This window comes from Papaver somniferum, chromosome 2 (genome assembly GCF_003573695.1).
Source record: "Papaver somniferum cultivar HN1 chromosome 2, ASM357369v1, whole genome shotgun sequence".
NCBI classification, from domain to species: Eukaryota; Viridiplantae; Streptophyta; class Magnoliopsida; order Ranunculales; family Papaveraceae; genus Papaver; species Papaver somniferum.
In genome coordinates, this window is record NC_039359.1 from 152,007,978 (window position 1) to 152,027,279 (window position 19,302).

Genomic DNA, 19,302 nt, shown 5'->3' on the forward strand with positions numbered 1-19,302 from the left:
CAATTATTAAACGGCCATTTCTTATTGATAGCAGGCAACAATTTCTCAATCAAAAAACACCTCATAACCTCTTTGTCAACATATTTCATTGCCTTGGTTTCCATTGTCCCAGCTTTGCGGTTTTTGCGGCTTCTTTAACCACAAAAGTCCATATTCCGATTTTACCATCAAAACCCAACCGAGGACGAGCCACGACCGTTAAAAAAATGATTTTGGTGATAAAATTTTTACTTTTGCACGTGCGTAAAGGCTTTTCTTCTTTGGCATGAAGATAATACTTTTGTGCTCTTTTTGTAATGTAAAACCATTTTTCATCTATATGAGTCCGATCCAACATGTCAATGAATGAATTTGAAGATTGGGTCATATTTTGTCTATCATTTTTAAGAAAAAAATCACCCTTGCTATCTTGTTTTCATCCACAACTCCCGGCCTTAATGCATTTGAATGTGGTCGAAGATTTTCATCCTTGATTCGTCTATGTACGGTTGTTGTTGACAAGTTTAGTGCGTGTGTTATTCCTCTTATCATTGTTCGTTTGCGAAGAGGTATCAACTTAATTCTATGTAAATCTAATTGAATTCTCTTTCTACCAACTCTATTGACCATCTTAGAAGAGATATCAACCACATCTCTATTTGCATTAGCCAGTTTTGCATCAAGCCATAATCTCGAAACCGTTCCAAAACTAACTCCAAATCGAGCGGCAATATCAGTGATAATTCCCTTGTGAAGTCTCCCATCTGTGCTTCCTTGCATCAATTTTTCAAGAATCCTTCTCTGCACATCATAAGTTAAATTCTTCTTCTTATTTCCATGGTGAATAGGTTCTGGTTCTGCGATGGTGTTAATGTGATAGTGTATCTCCTCCTCCTCTTCTTCTTCTTCTTCTTCACCATCATCATTTTCTTCCGGGTAACATTCGTTTAAATCTATGAGACAATATTGATTTGAATCAATAATAGTTGGAGATGGAATTGTAATTGGAAATGTAATTGTAATTGGAGATGGAATTGTAATTGGAGTAGTTTATGGAAAATTACCTTGAGATAGATTATCCTCAGGAATTTGATTCAAGTCAAAACCCATTTCACTTGGTAATTTTATCAAACACGTAAAGGGTGAATCCCCATTGACACACACTGAGAATAATAGCCACTTGTTGTTATTACCTAACAGAATTCATCGACACTAAGTTCTTCTTCATCATTATAATTTCGATCCTCGTTGTAGAACTTATCAGATTCAATACTCTGATATCAGCTGGAATTCATCGACACTAAGTTCTCCTTCATCACCATCATAGCAAGCTAAAACAAACGAAACAACAACAGCAACAAGTAAAATCCTAACTAGAGTATCTTTCAACTGATCTAAAACCAAACTCCAAATCGAAGGACCGTCATGTTTCTCTAATTCATTCAAACCATAGATCTGACGACGCTTCTCAACTTCTTCTTTAGTTAATCCGAATTCTTTATCAACTTTAAAATCTCTCAAACAATCTGATACATCCTTTCCCCATCTTTAATTCAATTCAACAGATCCAGAAAACACGAATTTTGAATTTGGAAAATTGTTTTCTCAGTTTCAATTTCGGAGAGAAATTTTGAATTTGGAAAATTGTTCTCAGTTTCAATTTCGGAGAGAGGAATTTATTCGGTGAGGGAAAAAAAGGAAAAACACAGAAAACAGCGGAACTGATAAAAACCTTAATCTTCCCGCTATCCCAAACCGGCCTATTAAAAAAGAACGGAGGGAGTATATAAAATGTAACCACAAGTCATCACGATTAAGCACAATCTCAGCTATCCACTATTGAAATACAAATTTAGTTGCTTTTATTCCCTTTAATTACCATTCCCATGAATTTGGGAATCGGACTGAGCCGAGGTCTGCGAATCGGCGACTGACTCAGTTCAAAAATTCTGGATCTTCACCTTTCTTCATTAATTCATTGTTATTCAGATGAATCTGGTGGGGAAATTTAGATCTTCAAAGTCACGAGTTATTAATGGAGCTTCACTAAAAGAAATCGTTGAAATTATGGCAGATAATCTTTCAGCTAGTGGATTGAGGGTTGTCAACATTACAAAAATTTCAGAAAAATGTCCTTCGATTTCTTTGATTGATGATCAAGGAGACAACAGGTATGATTCATGGAAGTTTTCTTTGATAGGTAGATTGGATTTTCTTCGAATTAAGTTTGCAGATGCGATGAATATTTTAAAAGGTCAATGGAAATTAACTGGTAGTTGTCATTTAATTCCTTTGGGTAAGGGTTTTTCACGATTAAGATGTTTAATGAAGAAGATAAGAACTATATTTCAAATTATCATTGGGATGTCCAGGATCAGGTGTTGAGAACTAGAAATTGGATTCCCAATTTTATACTTAAAAATCAGAGAACCTCTCATGCCTTGATATGGGTGTCTCTACCAGGATTAAGCTTGGAATATTGGGATGAGAAAACGTTATTTACAATATGTGATGCAATTGGAAATCCGGTCAAGGTGGATGATGCTACTCTTAAATTTTCAAGTGGGTATGCTGTAAAAGTGTTGGTTGAGCTAGATCTTTCACAACCAATACCAAATAAGCTATGGATTATCACCAAATATGGAAGTTTCTCACAGGGCCTTGTTTTTAACAAATTACCCAAGTTTTGCTCTCATTGTAAAATTGTTGGTCATGCTTTAACAGAATGTAGGTTCAAGAACAACACTAATAAGGAAAATCCCACAGTGGTTCAAGTGGGTAGTGTTGAGAAGCCAATGGATAAAGGTCAGAATATGAAGCCATAATAATCCTTTGATATTTGTCCACCTTCAATAATGTCAGTAGTAGGAACTCCTCTTCCAAACTCTGAGATTCCTATCACTGAAGGAATATTCAGTTTTCTGCAATATTTTGAAGTAAATGAAGAAGAATCTAGTACTGAAAGAATTCCACAAGAAATGATCACTCCAACAAAAATACTTCAAATGGTGGAAGACAATTCTTTGGAATCAAGTGTGATTAAGTTTGTTAATGGAAAAGATGGCACAGTCTCTTCTGAAAGAGTCCCAGTCACTTCTTGGTCTAGAATTGTTCAGAAACCTTCATCACAAAAAGCAAAAATTGGAGAAGGTGAAACTACAGTATGTCAGGTAAATGCTGCTTCTACTTCAACTAGTACCCAATTGCCAGGTCAGGTAAATACTGCTCCTACTTCAACTGGTACACAATTGCCTAGTAAATACAACTTCAGAAAGAATCAAGGAAAGGGAGACACTATAGGCCTCCAATCTGAGAAATGAAAGTCCTTTTTTGTAATTTAAGAGACCTTAGAAGAGCCAGGTCTCAAAATAAATTAAGAGCTCTAATAAATCAATTTAATCCTTCTGTTGTTTGGGTTGCAGAACCCAAGGTTTTTTGTTCTTCTTCTTTTTGCAATAAACTGGACTTACCAGGCATGCAATGTACGGTGATTCATAACTCAATTTCAAATAAAAAGGGCAACATATGGTTGTTTTGGAATAAAAATTTACCTACTCCTTCAGTAGTATCTATGTCAAGTCAGATGGTTACAGTGGATATTGGTGGTGTTCTTGTATCTGGAGTTCATACTCATGTGGGAATTTTTCAGAGAAGAATCTTATGGGCAGAGATGGAAGTTATTAGTGATCTGAATTTTTCATGGTTGGAAATTGGAGATTTAATGCAATTACTTCAGTTGATGGAAAAATTGGTGGTAAACCTCCAAAAAGAAGTGCAATGATGGAGATCAATAATTTTCTTGATACCTGTGCACTTATGCAAGCTCCTAAAACTGGTCTTATGCACTCTTGGTCTAATTGTCATCATGGAAGTAAAAGAGTTTTGTGTAATTTAGATAGAGTTGTGTTTAATCAGTTATGGTTACAAAAATTTGAAGGTTGGGAGTATAAAGTTGATTTAATAGTAGCTTCAGATCATGCTCCCCTACTAGGTGGTTGTGTCAATATTCCCAAACCAAAAAATGCTCCAATGAGATTTCAAAAAATGTGGTTATCACATCCAAACTTTATGGATGTTGTGCAGAATTGTTGGTCTAAAAAATTGTTGGTGATCCAGCTTTTTTCTTTCAACATAAGCTGAAAAAATTAAAGAAGATTCTAAGGGATTGGAATTGGAATGTATTTGGTAATATTAATGTTCAAGTCAAGGAGGCAGAAGAAAAAGTTCAAGAGGCTATGTTAAAGTCAGATAATAACCCTTTTGATGAAGAAGCACTAGATAATTTGGTGGCAGCTCAGAATTTGCATAGCTCTAAAAAAGCTCAGTTACATACTTTTCTAAAACAAAAATCAAGGAATAAATGGATAAAAGATGGAGCTGCTAATACAGGTTTCTTACATGCTAAACTCATGATTAGGCAAGCAAGAAATAGTATCAGTGATCTTGAGGATCAAAATGGTAATATAATTTCATACCAAAAGATAATTTCAGAAGAACTAATTGAATATTTTGAACAGAAATTCAAGTACAAGGAAGTGGAAGATATTGAGCATATGTTGAATAATATTCCAGAAGGGATAACTAGTGAAGATCAGGAAATGATTGAGAAAGTTCCAGATGAAGAAGAAATTAAAGCCACACTATTTGACATGGACCAAGACAGTGCACCTGGTCCTGATGGATTTTCAAGTTGTTTCTATAGGTTTTGCTGGGATATCATACATCAAGATGTAGTGGAAGCAATTCAATTCTGCTGGAGAAGAAGGTTTATACCCAAAGGTCTCAACTCCAACGTTTTAGTACTTATTCCAAAAACTGAAGGTGCAAGGAAACCAAGTCAATACATGCCCATTGGCCTGAGTAATGTAAGCTTCAAAATTTCACAAAAATTTTTGCAACAAGAATTGGTAATCTAATGCATAAATTGGTCTCTCCTCAGCAAGTGGCTTATGTTAAGGGTAGATGTATTCAAGACCATATAATGTTAGCTTCAGAATTAGTGAATGAAATGTCAAGGAAAAGAAGATGTGGCAATGTAGCTCTTAAGGTTGACATTTCTCAAGCTTATGATTCAGTTAGTTGGGAGTTTCTATTTTTGGTTTTGCAGAAATTTGGCTTCTCAAAAAAATGGTATGAGTGGTTGCATATTTTATTTCAGTCAGCTAGAATATCAGTAATGGTGAATGGTGGGCCTTTTGGTTTCTTTATGTTGGTAGAGGATTGAGGCAGGGTGATCCTTTATCTCCAATCCTTTTTATGTTAATGGAGGAAGCGTTAAGTAGAAGACTTACTCAACTGGTTAATGAAGGTTCAATTTTTCCAATGGTAGAAAGGAAAGGTATTCATCCAACTTATTTATTCTTTGCAGATGATGTCTTCATCTTTATTAATGGAGCTAAAAAGAGTATTTTGAATCTAATGCAACTTCTTGAAGATTATCAAAAATGTTCTGGTCAAATTATAAACAAAACCAAAAGTAAGATGTTCATTGATGGTACTTCTGAGTTGAGGAAAATGCAGATTAAAGAGATGATTCAAATGGAAAGAAGTGAATTCCCTGAAAAGTATTTGGGTGTAGTGATTATTCAAGGAAGAGTGAAAACCTCCACATTATGGCCAATGGTAGAAATGATGCAAAAAAAAACTTGCTGCTTGGAAGGGTAAGTTATTGTCTTTTCAAGAAAGATTAGTGCTGATTAAGTTAGTGCTAAGTAGGATTCCTGTATATAGTATGGCTATCTACAAATGGCCAACTTCAATCATTAAAATTTGTGAAAAAATTATGAGAAATTTTCTTTGGTCAGGGGATGAAAATATAAGGAAATATCAAAAATTCTCATGGAAGAGAGTATGTACACCACTTAATGAAGGGGGTTTGGGAATTTCAAGACTTGAAGTTATCAAAAAAGTATTTCTCATGAAGATGATGTGGAAGATCGATAAGTCAGATGAAGATTGGGCTTTGTTTTTTCATGCAAAATACAAGGATAAAAAATGGTCAATGGAGCACAAAATGGCAAAAATCTTCAGTATGGCCGGCCTTAAAATGGGCCTGGAATGCTCTTAAAGATGATATCAGATGGAGTATTGGGGATGGAACCAACATTTCAGTATGGTTTGATCTGTGGATTGGGGATAGATCACTCATTGACAGATTTGGATACACTGATTACATTGCTGAAAATATTAACTTGAAGGTTTCAGATATAATGATAGATGGTAATTGGTCCTTTGATACTGAACTTCAAATGATGTTACACAATCTTAGACCACCAGAAGTTGCAGGAGGAGAAGGCATTCAAGTTTGGACTGGTGATTTGAAAGGTGAATTCTCAGTTTCGTTAGCAGTGAATAATCTAAGGCACAAAGAACAGCCAGTGAACTGGTATAGATATATATGGAAGAACTTTCTTCATCCTTCTGTGGATAGCAACATCTGGAAATTAATTCAAGGAGTGTACACTGATGATCAAACAATGATAAAGAATGGGTATGACATGGTTTCAAGATGTTGTATTTGTGAAGAAAATGAAGATAGTATGTTTAACTTGCTTTGGGAGTGTAAATTTAGGTCTAAAATCTAGGGGTGGATTTGTGCTATATTCCAATTTCAAATACCAAATTCCTTTGATGATGTGTGGGAGAGAGCAACTAATGTTAGACCTTTTGGTTAAACAAGTATGGATATGTGCATCTTGTATCATTCTTAAGGAGCTATGGTTTCAGAAGAACAAAAGATTTTTTGAAGACATAAAGCCTAATATGCAGAGATTCAAGTGCAGAGTTTTAAAGCTGGTTCATGAAACTGGATTGAGAATCAAAGGAACTAAATGGTGTCAGAATTATGATCAACAGATCATTACTGCTTTTGATCTAGGAATTAGGCATTCCAAGTTTCAGATCATAAAAAAATGTTGTTGGATTCCTCCTGAGCTAGGTGTGGTTATGTTTTGCTATGATGGCTCATCCTTTGGTAATCCAGGCTCTGCAGGTTTTGGTGTTGTTGCTAGAGACTCTAATTGTCAGGTAATTGGTACTCTCACTGGTGGTATAGGAGTAGCTACAAACTACTTAGCAGAAACTTATGGTGTCATGAATTCTTTGGAGTTGGCAGTTGAATGGAAATTGCAGGATATCATTATTGTTTCAGATTCAAAAACAGTTCTTGCAGAATTTGCTCAGGGGAAGATTCCTTGGTTTCTGAAAGGGAGATGGAAAATAGAACAAGGAAAGGTGTCAAGAATAAGATATCATCACTGCTACAGAGAAGTAAATTTCTCAGCTAATGGCATTGCCAAAAAAGGTGCTTCTTTGGCAGCAGGGGTAAGATTATTACACATCGGAAGACCACCTTATCTACCAAGGATTGAAATGCCAGATGTGGACTACTTCAGATTTTTCTAGGAAGAGCATCAAGTTTCAGTTTGAGTTTTAGTCAATTTTCAAATGTCAATTTTTCTCTCTTGTAATTGAACTGTAACAATTTTGAAAGTTTAATAAAGCTTATGTGATTCAGAAAAAACAAAAAAAATTACCATTCCTATCATGAATTCTAAGTTTATCATTGTTTGTGTTCTAATGAGTCTCTTGTTGGTTGTGATGCCAGCCATGAGTGTTGCACCTTCATGTGATGTTGTTATAACTAGCTTAGCTCCAATCCGATTGAATAAGGTGACCTTGATAAAAAAAAATAACCAAGAGAGAGAAATTCCAGAGAGATAGAGGTCTTTTCCAGTCGTTTTCTCGCCGGAAAATGGTAAATTTTAACAGGAGTGCAGATCAGGACGGCTTTATGACTCAATCAAGAAGGAGAACAAAACCCAGAGAATGCGACTCGGTCAAGACTTATGAAGAGAATGGCAGGATGAGATCTGAAATCAAGGTGAATGATAGGAAAAATATTAAGGTTAAAAGGAAAATTATTGGTGCTTCCATGGGAAAAAAAGAGAGTAGAGATATTATTCATGTTGCAATTTGGACAGGTAAACAAATGTCAGTACACAATGGAAACAAATGTCATCTCTCATTCCCTACTTTAAACAACAAATTTTTCACCAAATAGGAAACGGATTAGAAACACCTATCCATACGAATTGGATACCTGATTATCAAAACCTTGACCCATCCCAATGTTACCCCCTACAAACCGTGTCGGATATCCTTGACCCTATCACCCATAATTGGAACCACGATCAATTAGTCAACCTCCCGCAAACATCAATCCAACATATTATTAACATCCATATCCCTATTAAAAACACCCCAGACAAAATTATTTGGCCGCTTTCCAAATCAGGAAAATATACAACAGCTTCTGGATACAATAGTCTGATTCAACATGATATAAGTTCACAACAAATCCTCCTACCACCAACCAAATTCCTGTGGACGTTACCTTGTCCACCAAAAATTCGGCTTTTCTTGTGGAAAACTATCAACGAAGGTCTTCCAACCTTATCTCTATTACACCATATCAACCTTGCAAATTCCAATTTGTGTCCAAGATGTAAAACAACACCAGAATCAACAAACCACATGCTTATACACTGCCAAATAGCAATAGACACTTGGAACAGGCTAAATATTCTCATATCACCAACATCAAGCACCGACGACAACCACCCAATTACAATTACAACACATACAACAATAGCTCATATACTTCAAACTACAGCCAATACGGATACAATCACAACCTATTGTTATCTTTTTTGGTCACTATGGACAACCAGAAACGAACTCGTCTTCAACCAGCCCACCTCCTCTCCTCAATCCATTCTTTCAAGAGCAATACAACACCAACAAGAATTTGAATGGGCAAAAAATTTCTCTCCCCCGGTTCTCCCTGGAGAACAACTGATCAGGATTACCTCAGACAGCTGGACCAGACCAGAACCAGACTGGATCAAGATAAATACTGACGGAGCAGCTAGAAGACACCCAGGTATGGCAGGAGCAGGGATCATATGCAGGAACTCAAGCGCGTCTACGGTTCTGGCTATTGCACAACCTTTAAGAATAACAGATGCAATCACCGCTGAGACGTGGGCGACGATTCTAGCTACCAGAACGACGACAGAGAGACAATGGAACAAAGTGCTTTTCGAAACGGATTCATAAAATCTCATGAGATTCATAAAGACACCAACGGAAGCTCCATGGTATATTTCAGAAATGATTGCAGAAATAAACCAAAGAATGCGCCACATGCCAGTCTGCGATATCCAACACACATACCGAGAAGGAAATCAAACAGCAGACGGTCTAGCAAATGAAGCGACAGATGGAAGCCAATCAGCAAATTTCTCAACCAAAATTTGGGACCAAACTATCCCCTATGCAAAAATCAAGTTTTTTTAAATGATGCAATGGGTATAAAATTCCCTCGTGTAATAACAGTCTAGTCGTTTTTTAAGTTTTGCATGCTTCAAAAAAAAAAAAAAAAAAAAAAAAAAAAAAGTAACAAAAGAAGATTTTGCTGGCTTAGTTTCAAGGGTGGAATCTGGTTAGCTCGAATTTTTGAGATGGAGGCAAATGGTGGTGATGGGAAGTCATCCAAATGGAATTCTAGAGAAGACGAAGATTGAATGTTAGTTGTTAGAGAAGAAAATGAATTTGGTGAATATATACGTCTACAGGTTTCTCATAACAAGGCTTACCCGGAGACGCTATTTTTCCCAGCCGGTAACAATGGGGTTGGGTGGTGGGCTACAGGGGCTTTTATTGAGGAGTTAATGACTAGTGTGTCTAAGCAAAAAGAAAGGAAAGTGGGGAAAGAGATGCGAGTTAAGCAAGTTTCAAATGCTTGGTTGGATCGAAATCATAAGAAAGATGATATTCAGCTATCTTCCATTAAACCCAATTTTGAACAGGGTATAAACTCTTTTTGACAAAGAACTCTTGCGGTGGAAATTGCATCAGTAGTCCTTGAATTTGAATGGAAAGAAGTGGGAAAATGGTTAATGGCAAAGTTTGGCTGGAGTCATGGTTTTGAATTATAACCAATAGATGATCTCAGGGATGTTTTTACGGTAAACACTTATGTTGAATTCTCCAGGGTCCGAAAATTTGAAAATTGGAAGGTTGGAGATATTGATATTCGAATCTTCCCTTGGTTTGCCGGAATTAATGCCACTCATAAACCAAATCACCTGAGTTTTAAGAAGCAGCGGATTGGGGTAAGATGAGTTCCTTTTAACTTGTGGGATTTTTCAACTTTCAAAATTATTGGTGAGAAGTTTGGGGGCCTGGTTGATATTAGTCCTGAATCATCAATGGCAACTGATTTATTGAAGATAAGGGTTCTTGTTCATGGCCCTGTAAGTAATGGAAAATGGTGTCAGGAGTTAATTATTAACAATTTTGGCGACGAAGATCACCTCCGGTGACCAGAATTATCGGTGAGGTATTGGAGCCTTCTCGTCAAGACATGAAGCCTGTTTCTATTGCCATTGATCGAATGGAACCTCCTCAGGGACAATTTTGGCGACGAAGATCACCTCCGGTGACCAGTAGCGAAGAAAATGACAGTACTAAACGTGATGGCAACAATATAGTGGTGGATCAGAGTCAGACCCAACGGGTAGATAATCACGTGTCTATAGTAGGGGTCTGCGGTCAACTCGGTGGGACAAATGTAGCAGTTGAGAGGTCGAATAACAAGGAGATACGTGTCCAAGAGAACTTTAACTTAATTTCGTCAAATTTTGAATTTGTGGAGCGTGAATTAGATACACGTGGTGCTAGTGGGTCCAACTCTAATTTACTGAGAACAGAAAGAGAAGGCAGTGGGCTTTCAAACTCAGGAGATGGTCTTATTACCCCTGGTTTTGGGCCCGGTGCTCACTTATCCATCTCAATTGGATTGGATTCCTCCTCTGAGAAGTTTAAGGAAACAGTTGAAATCCAAGATGTCTGGCTCCTGCATGGGTAATAATAAAAGTAAAAATTGATGTTTAGTCCCATTTTTACTGGGCTTTAGACAGTTTAGTCCAGCGTCTTCAGGCCTAATACTCGCTAGTCCACATGTTCCCCGCATAGACAGTTCAGTCCAAACTTGGACGAGTTAGTCTAAACTGTTCCCGATCCAGAAAATCATACATTTTCTTGTTACCCTAAATACCCCGTTTATTTTTACGCATATAGATTAAGAGGGAGAGGGAGAGAGAGAGAGAGAGTGTCTAGAAGTTTTAGATCTGAGATTTTTGGCGAGAAATAGGTTTTTGTACTTCATGATTTTTCGTTTTAGAGAGATAGATTTCGAATTCTTCAATTTCCTACGTTTGATTTTCTTCTGCTACTGCTAGTAACGTACTAATCTTCATCAATTAATTCGAGTTTTACATGTCTCATTGACTACGCTATTAAGAAAAAACCATTATGACAGATCCAATAAGTTTTCTTATTATTTTGACTTCTTTGGATTTTTTTTTGTTAAATTCTGCATTTATTTGTTCACCTTAAGTTGATTAATCAAAGAGATGTGAATAGTTGAATTTCGTTTGTTGTAACTATTAAAGGACGGTTACGACTCTACATGCGAAAATCGACATGAGAGAACTTGATAAACTTAATTTTGTGAAAATATGGTGAAATTTATATGAATCTCTTATTTTCGTTGCTCAATTTTTGTAAACATTAATATTTATTTCATCGATTTGATTTTTCTTAATTTACTGTATGGATTTTGAATTTACAACATATGGACTTCATAGATTTTACTTAGTAGACTAGTGTACAAGATGGTACACTGCAACATAACCAGTGAACAAGAAGGTACACTACAACATCAGAAATTTGTTGCATCATCGTACTTGTGATTATATTTGTTTCAGACCATTTTTACCTTTATGTATTCAACAATTCAAAGATCTGATTTTTGTTTTGTATGATTACAAAAGTTGAATTTGATTCTGATTGGCATGATTTGTGTTAATTATGAGGTTTGTTTTGATGTCTCAGTTTGTGGAGGATAACATGTCCCAGTACGACGATATGGACTACATGGGGGATGATTATGAAATGGATGATGTAGAAGACGACATGGATAAAGAATTCTACAATATATGATTTTGAACCTAATGAGGATGAGGATGACCAATTGGTTTGTCTTTTTAATCCACTCTCTAGTTTTGTTGAATTTACTGCATTGGGTTTAATTACTTGATATATGATTTTGCTATGGGTTGATAAAGATTTTATTTGGATTCTATTCGGACTAATAAAATAACGGATATGAGATGATACGAGATGATTTTATTTGGATTCTCCAGTAATTCTTAATGTGTACTTTATTGTACACATGTATTTTATTTGGATTTAGAAATTTTTTGAATTAGATAACTCTTCTTATGACTAAGTCCCCATGTTGATCTTAATATTATATCAAAGTTTTTAGTCTTTTAGTCTAGAATTATGAATTAGAAAATGTAGTGGTGTTATTAATCTCAACTATTGAAGAGCCACTTCTTGTTGGTTATGACAGAAATTAGATGTGTACATATTTGTACACCTATGATATAAGTGTATATTGTAGTACACATGTGACATAAGTTGCATGTGTGCATAATAATCCACTGTAGGACTCTTAATCAAATTTTAGTGAGCAATCTTTTTTCTTTTCTTAGATGTCGAATCAGTGATGCTGTGAGTCACTTACTATTATGACAGAAACTACATGTGTACATATTAGTACACTTACAATATAAGTGTACATTGTTGTACACATGTGATAGAAATTACATGTGTACATAATATCGCACATCTAATACAAGTTTACATTGTTGTGCACTTTTTAATACAGGTGTACATTGTTGTGAGCATGTGACAAAAATCACAAGATGGTGGACATATATCGCATAAGCTTATGTATGTGTTAGTTTCAAGTTAGTATTATGGTTTTATGGAGGTAACTATATGTGTGTACTTTAGAAGTTTGTTAAATGTGAAATATTTTGAACAAGATAGATTCATTTGTGAGGTGTTTCGGACAAGACTACTTATTGAAGTTTTGTTGTTCTCTTCTACTTGTTACAGGAAATTGATGTTATTGATAATACAGATCTTCCTCCAAGATATGTGAATAACAGAGGTCTTTCTGCAATAGTTGGAAGGCTTAATCTGGATTGGGTCGATTCTGATCAGTCGGATGAATGAGGCTTTCATCGTGCAATGGCTCTTGCTGGTAGTGAATTTTTAGAGGTTAGATTTATTTATTTATTTTGTTAGCTCTGTACATGAATATTTGTGAATTTAGTTTCAAATGTTGAAAATATGCTGTCAGCAAGCAAAAGGTTGTGAGGCAGAGAAGGGGAGTTTTTACTTGATAAACTTACCCTAAATACAAGTGTACAAATTGGTGCACCTCTAATACAAGTGTACATATTGGTGCACCTGTAACAAGATGAGTGCAAGTGGATTTCACTGTCATTTCATCCTAGAAACAAGCCTTTTGTAGGAATTGAGATGGTGGATTTCACTGTCATTCTAGAAACAAGCATATTTTATTTTTCTTTGACCAAACCCAAAATAAACATACCTATCATTTTTAGTAAACTCTAAATAACAAATATGCCTATCTTTGTGAAACAAATGAGTGCCTGGTTCTATAAGAGCTTGCAACTAGTATTATGAAGGTTCCTTTGTATTGTGAAATTGTTAAAATATGTTTGGGTTTCTTTGAATTTTTTTGTTCTGGGGATTAATCTGATTACTTTATTTGTTATGAAGATGGAATAAATATTATAACTGGTTCAATGGTCTAAGATGTAAGAACTTATTTGGAGAAAATGCAAACACATAGACTTTTCCAATGATTAGACCGAGTAATTCATGCGAAGGTGGTAGCAGAGTTGGAGATGCAGTTGTTTTTGGGGTTGAACATTCTAAATTATCAGGTGCATTTGAGACACTGGCAGCGGATATGCTTCCTATAACTGATGATTAATGTATGCACAAGGATGAGCCTGATTGGGATACACCAACGGGTGAAGTCGCTTATGTAGGTGATGCAATTGAAGATATTCGTCAAGGAAAGGTTTTTTCTTTCTTAGCTCTGATCACTTATGTAGGATCAGAATCTCGCAACGATAATGTCTCAGGGAAATTATCAACAACACAACACAACAGCGTTGCAGAACAATTTCAGAAATGATAAGATAAACGACGTCAGATAGAATCACGAGAAAGATGTGATAGTCCTGAGAAAATTAGAAAGCTTGCGAGATTAACATTTGTAAGGTTGCGAGAATGTCGCAGACCATACCCGAAAATAAAGGGCAGATTAGCTGTCATCCACTATGTATTTCCCTATAAATAGTCGTTCAAGTTGTAAAGAGAGGGGAGAGATCTTTTTGAGTAAGAAACAAGTAAATAGGAGAGAGAAAGTCTAGAGAAGAGGTCATTCTTGATTCCTTTATCTTTTCTTGTAAGAACATTCAAATATTGATCAATAAAATTAAGAGTGTAAGTCTAAAAATGAGTTGAGTAATAATGAAATCATTTGAGGTGTGTAGTGTAGGATTTCCTGCAACTACATAATGGTGCTAGAAACAGGGAGTATTGAAGATTATTCTAGAAAAAATTGAAGATTAATATTGAGATTTGTGAAGGTTTAGAGTGATTGATTAAGAATTTTACATAATTTCTTGCAATATTGTTAACATTGAAGAAATGGCTAGAAGAAGAAATACATCCGAACAACCGACTACTGTTAGAAGAAGCAAGAGAATTGTTGTGAGAGAAAGAAGTGAAATGGGAAAATCTACTAGAATGATAAGTAATAGAGAAAATCAAATTCAATCACCAATTCAACAAACACTAGTACAAGGGAGGAATACAGATTATGATAGGGCGAGTATACACACTTGGCAATCAAATTCGGAAGAAGAAGTAGAAGAAGAGCAACAAACTAGAAACCATAGACAGGTAGAGAGAAATCAAGAAGCGGATGAAGGAATAATTCATGGAGATGAGGAAATTGGAGCGTTAGAAACATTGAGACAAAGAATACATGAAGAAAGAAGAGCTGAGGCAGAAGAACGTGCAAATCTAACAAGGCAAAATCACGAATTGAGGATGGAAAATATAAGACTACAGAATAGAAGACCGAGAAGTATTACAAAATCATATTCAAGATCGACTAGAAGAGAAATGAGGCGAAACTCACCCACAATTAATGCTAGAAACAATATTCAAGAAGAAATATCAAATCCTAATGAAGAATATCGCGAAAATAGAGAAAGAGCTGATGATCGTTACGTTCCACAAAATGAAATTTTTGATGATGGGCAAAATGGTAAAAATAAAGAGAACGAACAACGTCAGGGACGAAATGACCAAGATGGCGAAGGAAATCGAGAGGAAGGAAGAAGAATTTTGCATGAAAGAGAAATTCAAAGAAATCAACAGACGATTGAAGAAGAAATTGAAAGACATTATGCTGAACAATCACGTTTAATTTGCGAACGTGAAAGATTGAGAGCGGAAATGGAAGAACAAGAGCTTCAGGAGACAATTCTCCAGAACAATCACGACAATCGAGAAAGAAGGCGTACACAAAACCGGAATAACGGTAATATCAATGAAGAGTACGATAGAATAAAGATGATGGCTGAAAGGCAGTGAATGGAATTAATAAGAAATGCACAAAATCATGAAGGGGAAAATGAAAGACATAATCATTTGCGAATTTAAGATAGAGATGAAGAAAAAACTCACAGAAGAAGACGAGATGAGAATAATGAAGAAGAAATGCAAAATTTCGCGAGAGAAGAAAGACATGAACGCAGAAGAACAGAGGCGAAATTAAAAAGACCAATGGATCAAAATTCATGTGTAAATAAACAAATCTTGAAAGAGTTAGAAGAAATGAGAGGAATGCTAAATAATAGAGGAGAAGTAGGCAGAAGACAATTGGATGAAGCTATAAAAGAAGCTTCGAAAACCCGCATTAAAGCCTACGTGAGGTGCATGTTGAAATGGGAAAATCATGATGCCCTATTGTGCAAATATTTCGCATCCAGCTTAACAGGAGAGGTGTTAAAATGGCTTGAAGGTCTACCAAAGAATACAATAACATCCTTCAATCATCTGCAGACTACATTCCTAGGGGCATATATAAGTAATAATTCTTCGCGACCTGGTATAGAAGATGTGTTTGGATTAAAACAGAGGATTGGAGAAATTTTGAAGCACTTGACTAATAGATGGAGAACTATGTGTAGCGAAATGGCTGGCCGTGTAGATGAGAGATATCTTATATTATCAATTATCAATGCTATGTTTTCAACAAACCTATTGTATGTCCAAATTTTCAGAGTCAAGAATACGATCACAATGACTGAATTGCGAGAACTTCAAGAAGAATACGTTGCTCTAGAGGAAAGGCAAAATGAAATGGAATCACATCCAGTTGCGAACACCAGCTCACAAACAGCGAATGCAAGCTTATTACCCAAGATAATAAACACAGTAGCGAATACTTCGCAAGTACAACAATAGAAGGTGACGGGTAACAATCAACAGAAACTGGTGGCTATGGGAAGCCGAGATCAAGAAGAGTATGAAGAGAAAGAAATTTATACAGTCGTGGTGGAAATAACAAGATTCATAGACTCGATCAACCACAAGAAACTTATGGAGGTCAAAGACAAAACTATAATAGAGGACAAGGAGGTCACAAGGTAGTATGTGAAGAAATCAAGATGCCACCTCTAAATGCAAGTGTGGAGAAAATATGGGAAGCTATAATTTTGATGGAGAATATACCAATACCATGGAACATGGGAACGGAACCACCTCCAAACCACAGAAGCCATGAGTTTTGTTCTTATCATCATTTTCATGGACATACAACAAATGATTGCAGAAATGTAAAAAGAATTATTTTGAGAATGATAGATCAAGGAAAACTAAACCACTTTTTGGTAGGGCACCCACAATCTCAACCATTACCACCACCACCGGAGCATCACAAAGTAAACACGATGAAAAAGAAGGAAACATTCTTCATAGAAGTTGGTGCCAAAGCAAAGAATCTATTCCGTCACTCTATCGTACATTCATATAAGACAATCGAAGATTTTCATGACAATGTTTTGAGTAGAGTGTTCGCAAGAGATAATGATGGAAGAGAAATTATGAATATTGCAAAAATCTCGCCACTAGAGGAATGGCAGAAACAAATCATTTCTTTTACCGCAGAAGAGATCCCCGAAGGTGAAGAGGTGCATGATAATCCATTGGTAGTAAAATTAGAAATTAATCCAAAACCGAAAGAAGATGAGGATGATGAAGCTGAAGATTCATGGACAATTAATAGAATTCTAATCGATACTGGAAGCTCTGTGAACATCTTACTTTATCATACTTATTTTTCTCGCGGAGACCTTTAACTTCAGCTTCCAATTCTTCATTCTTTGTGTGAAATTGAAGATTCTTCTATCCAAGATTTTCGCGTCTCCTCTCTAGATCCGAGGCAACAGCGAAAGAAGCTTTTCCAGCCTGCGAGAAAATATAAAAAAATATTAATATAGAAAGAGATTTTGAGTTATGACAATGAAGAAGTAAAAGGATGAAAGTATACCAGACTATTAAGAGAATGCAAGAAGTCGTCACTGATCTAGAAACTCCACGAAGAGAACTATGACCATCCAGTAAAGGGACATCACAAATTGTAGCGAGAGCTTTACAGGTGTTAGCGAATTGATTATCTCCCATTCCTTGCAAAGAATCAGAAAAGAGACCAGAGAGCTTAGCCATAGAAGATTAAAATGGAGACTCTTCTATTTCAGCAAGGACGTCATTATTCTCATTATCCTTATTATTCTCAGAGTTTTCATGAGAAGGAATATTTGAAGGAGGGGAAGAACGAACTTTTCTTTTCTTTAAAGGAGGAGCAGTTGATTTTTCTCTGCGAAGAACACCTTTTCCTTTATCACCAATCTTCGCAACATTGACAGATTCTTCTATTTCAGCAATAATCTTCACACAACAGATAAAAATAAGAAATAGAAGCAACAATACACTGTTTAAGATCATAAGAGAATATTTCTTACCTCATCTGTGTATGAACGAAGATCTAACAGAGTACTAGCTTTCCCAGTCATGTTATAGATATCTTTCAGTTTTTGGATCTGCAGAATGTCGCAAGAGTCGGCGAATAAAAGAATAAAGATAAATAAAGAAATATAAAGTGAACTAAACGGGAATAAACATACCTCTTTCTCCTTCTCGGGCCAAGAGAAAACCCAAGGTTGATAAGCAGCGAGATTCGCAAGAAGAACATTTGACCCAGCAATGTAAGCTCCTTTTAGCATTAAAGGAAAAATAGACCATTTATCATCTTTGGATTGGCGAGGAGTTGTGTTTTTACCAGAATGCCAGTCAATGTCTTGCATGAGAATTTTAGCTTCATCAATGTTATCTTTCCTTTTTAAGCGAATACCCCAGCGAGTATTCTCTTTCTTCATGGAGATTAGTTCATAGTTCTCAAAGAAACTCGCTACTGTGTATTTCTCAGCAATTATCTCTAGGTCTGCGAATTTGGGATCCCTAGGTTCTTTGGAATACAGAGATCCTTTACCAGCACCACGGTTAGCGAACTCTAGCATCAGACGGATGCAGTCCCCACTCAGTTGGAAGATAGCTCGCGAAAATCCCGAGTGAGCGAGAATTTCATAGAATAGAGGAATATCTGGGTCATAAAGAGGAATGGGGAGACCTGCGAGAATCTTACCTAGCAAAATTATGATTGATTGGTCATCACAATACTGATCAGAGAAAAGTTTGACGGAAAGAATTGACTTGGCACTTTCACCAGGAATGGTAGAGAGTGTGAAACCTTTCTCAGCAAGATCTTTTTGGACATCTTTTAAATTCTTCTCATGTCTATGACCACTTGGAGGCATATTTGAATATAGAGTATGGGAATGAATAAAAAGTAAGAAGATTGAAGGGGCAAAAATTACAGTAGCAGAACTTGCAGAAGAATAACAGAGTTGCAGAGATGAGAGAATAAAAAGAGAAGAGAAAGTAAAAATAAAGTGGAAAGAAGAGTAATAAGAATATATAAAGGAGATTTTTTTTACTCGAAGAAATAAACACCATTAAGACGAAAATACGTGAGCGGTCGAAAAGCAACGGTTACAGAAGACGTGTCAAGAAACAGATGGAAGAAAGAATACGTGTGATAAATGCAGAATATGAAGAGATGAACATCTGCGGTATTTCTCACATCATTCTCTACTTTGCAGAGAAGATATGAGAAGAAGCAAGATGTAGGATCAGAATCTCGCAACGATAATGTCTCAGCGAAATTATCAA

At 36.0% G+C, this 19,302-nt stretch overlaps 1 protein-coding gene across 1 annotated transcript; it reads left to right on the forward strand.

Moving 5' to 3' along the window:
- Positions 1–6,633: 6,633 nt before the first annotated feature.
- On the forward strand, positions 6,634–7,383 carry LOC113352267. Its single transcript, XM_026596110.1, has one exon. The coding sequence runs from the start codon at positions 6,634–6,636 to the stop codon at positions 7,381–7,383; it is 750 nt and encodes a 249-aa protein (XP_026451895.1).
- The last annotated feature ends 11,919 nt before the right edge of the window (positions 7,384–19,302 follow it).

Excerpts from the sequence above, each read along its gene's own strand:
- LOC113352267 (XM_026596110.1), top strand. The coding sequence starts at position 6,634 with ATGTTAGACCTTTTGGTTAAACAAGTATGGATATGTGCATCTTGTATC.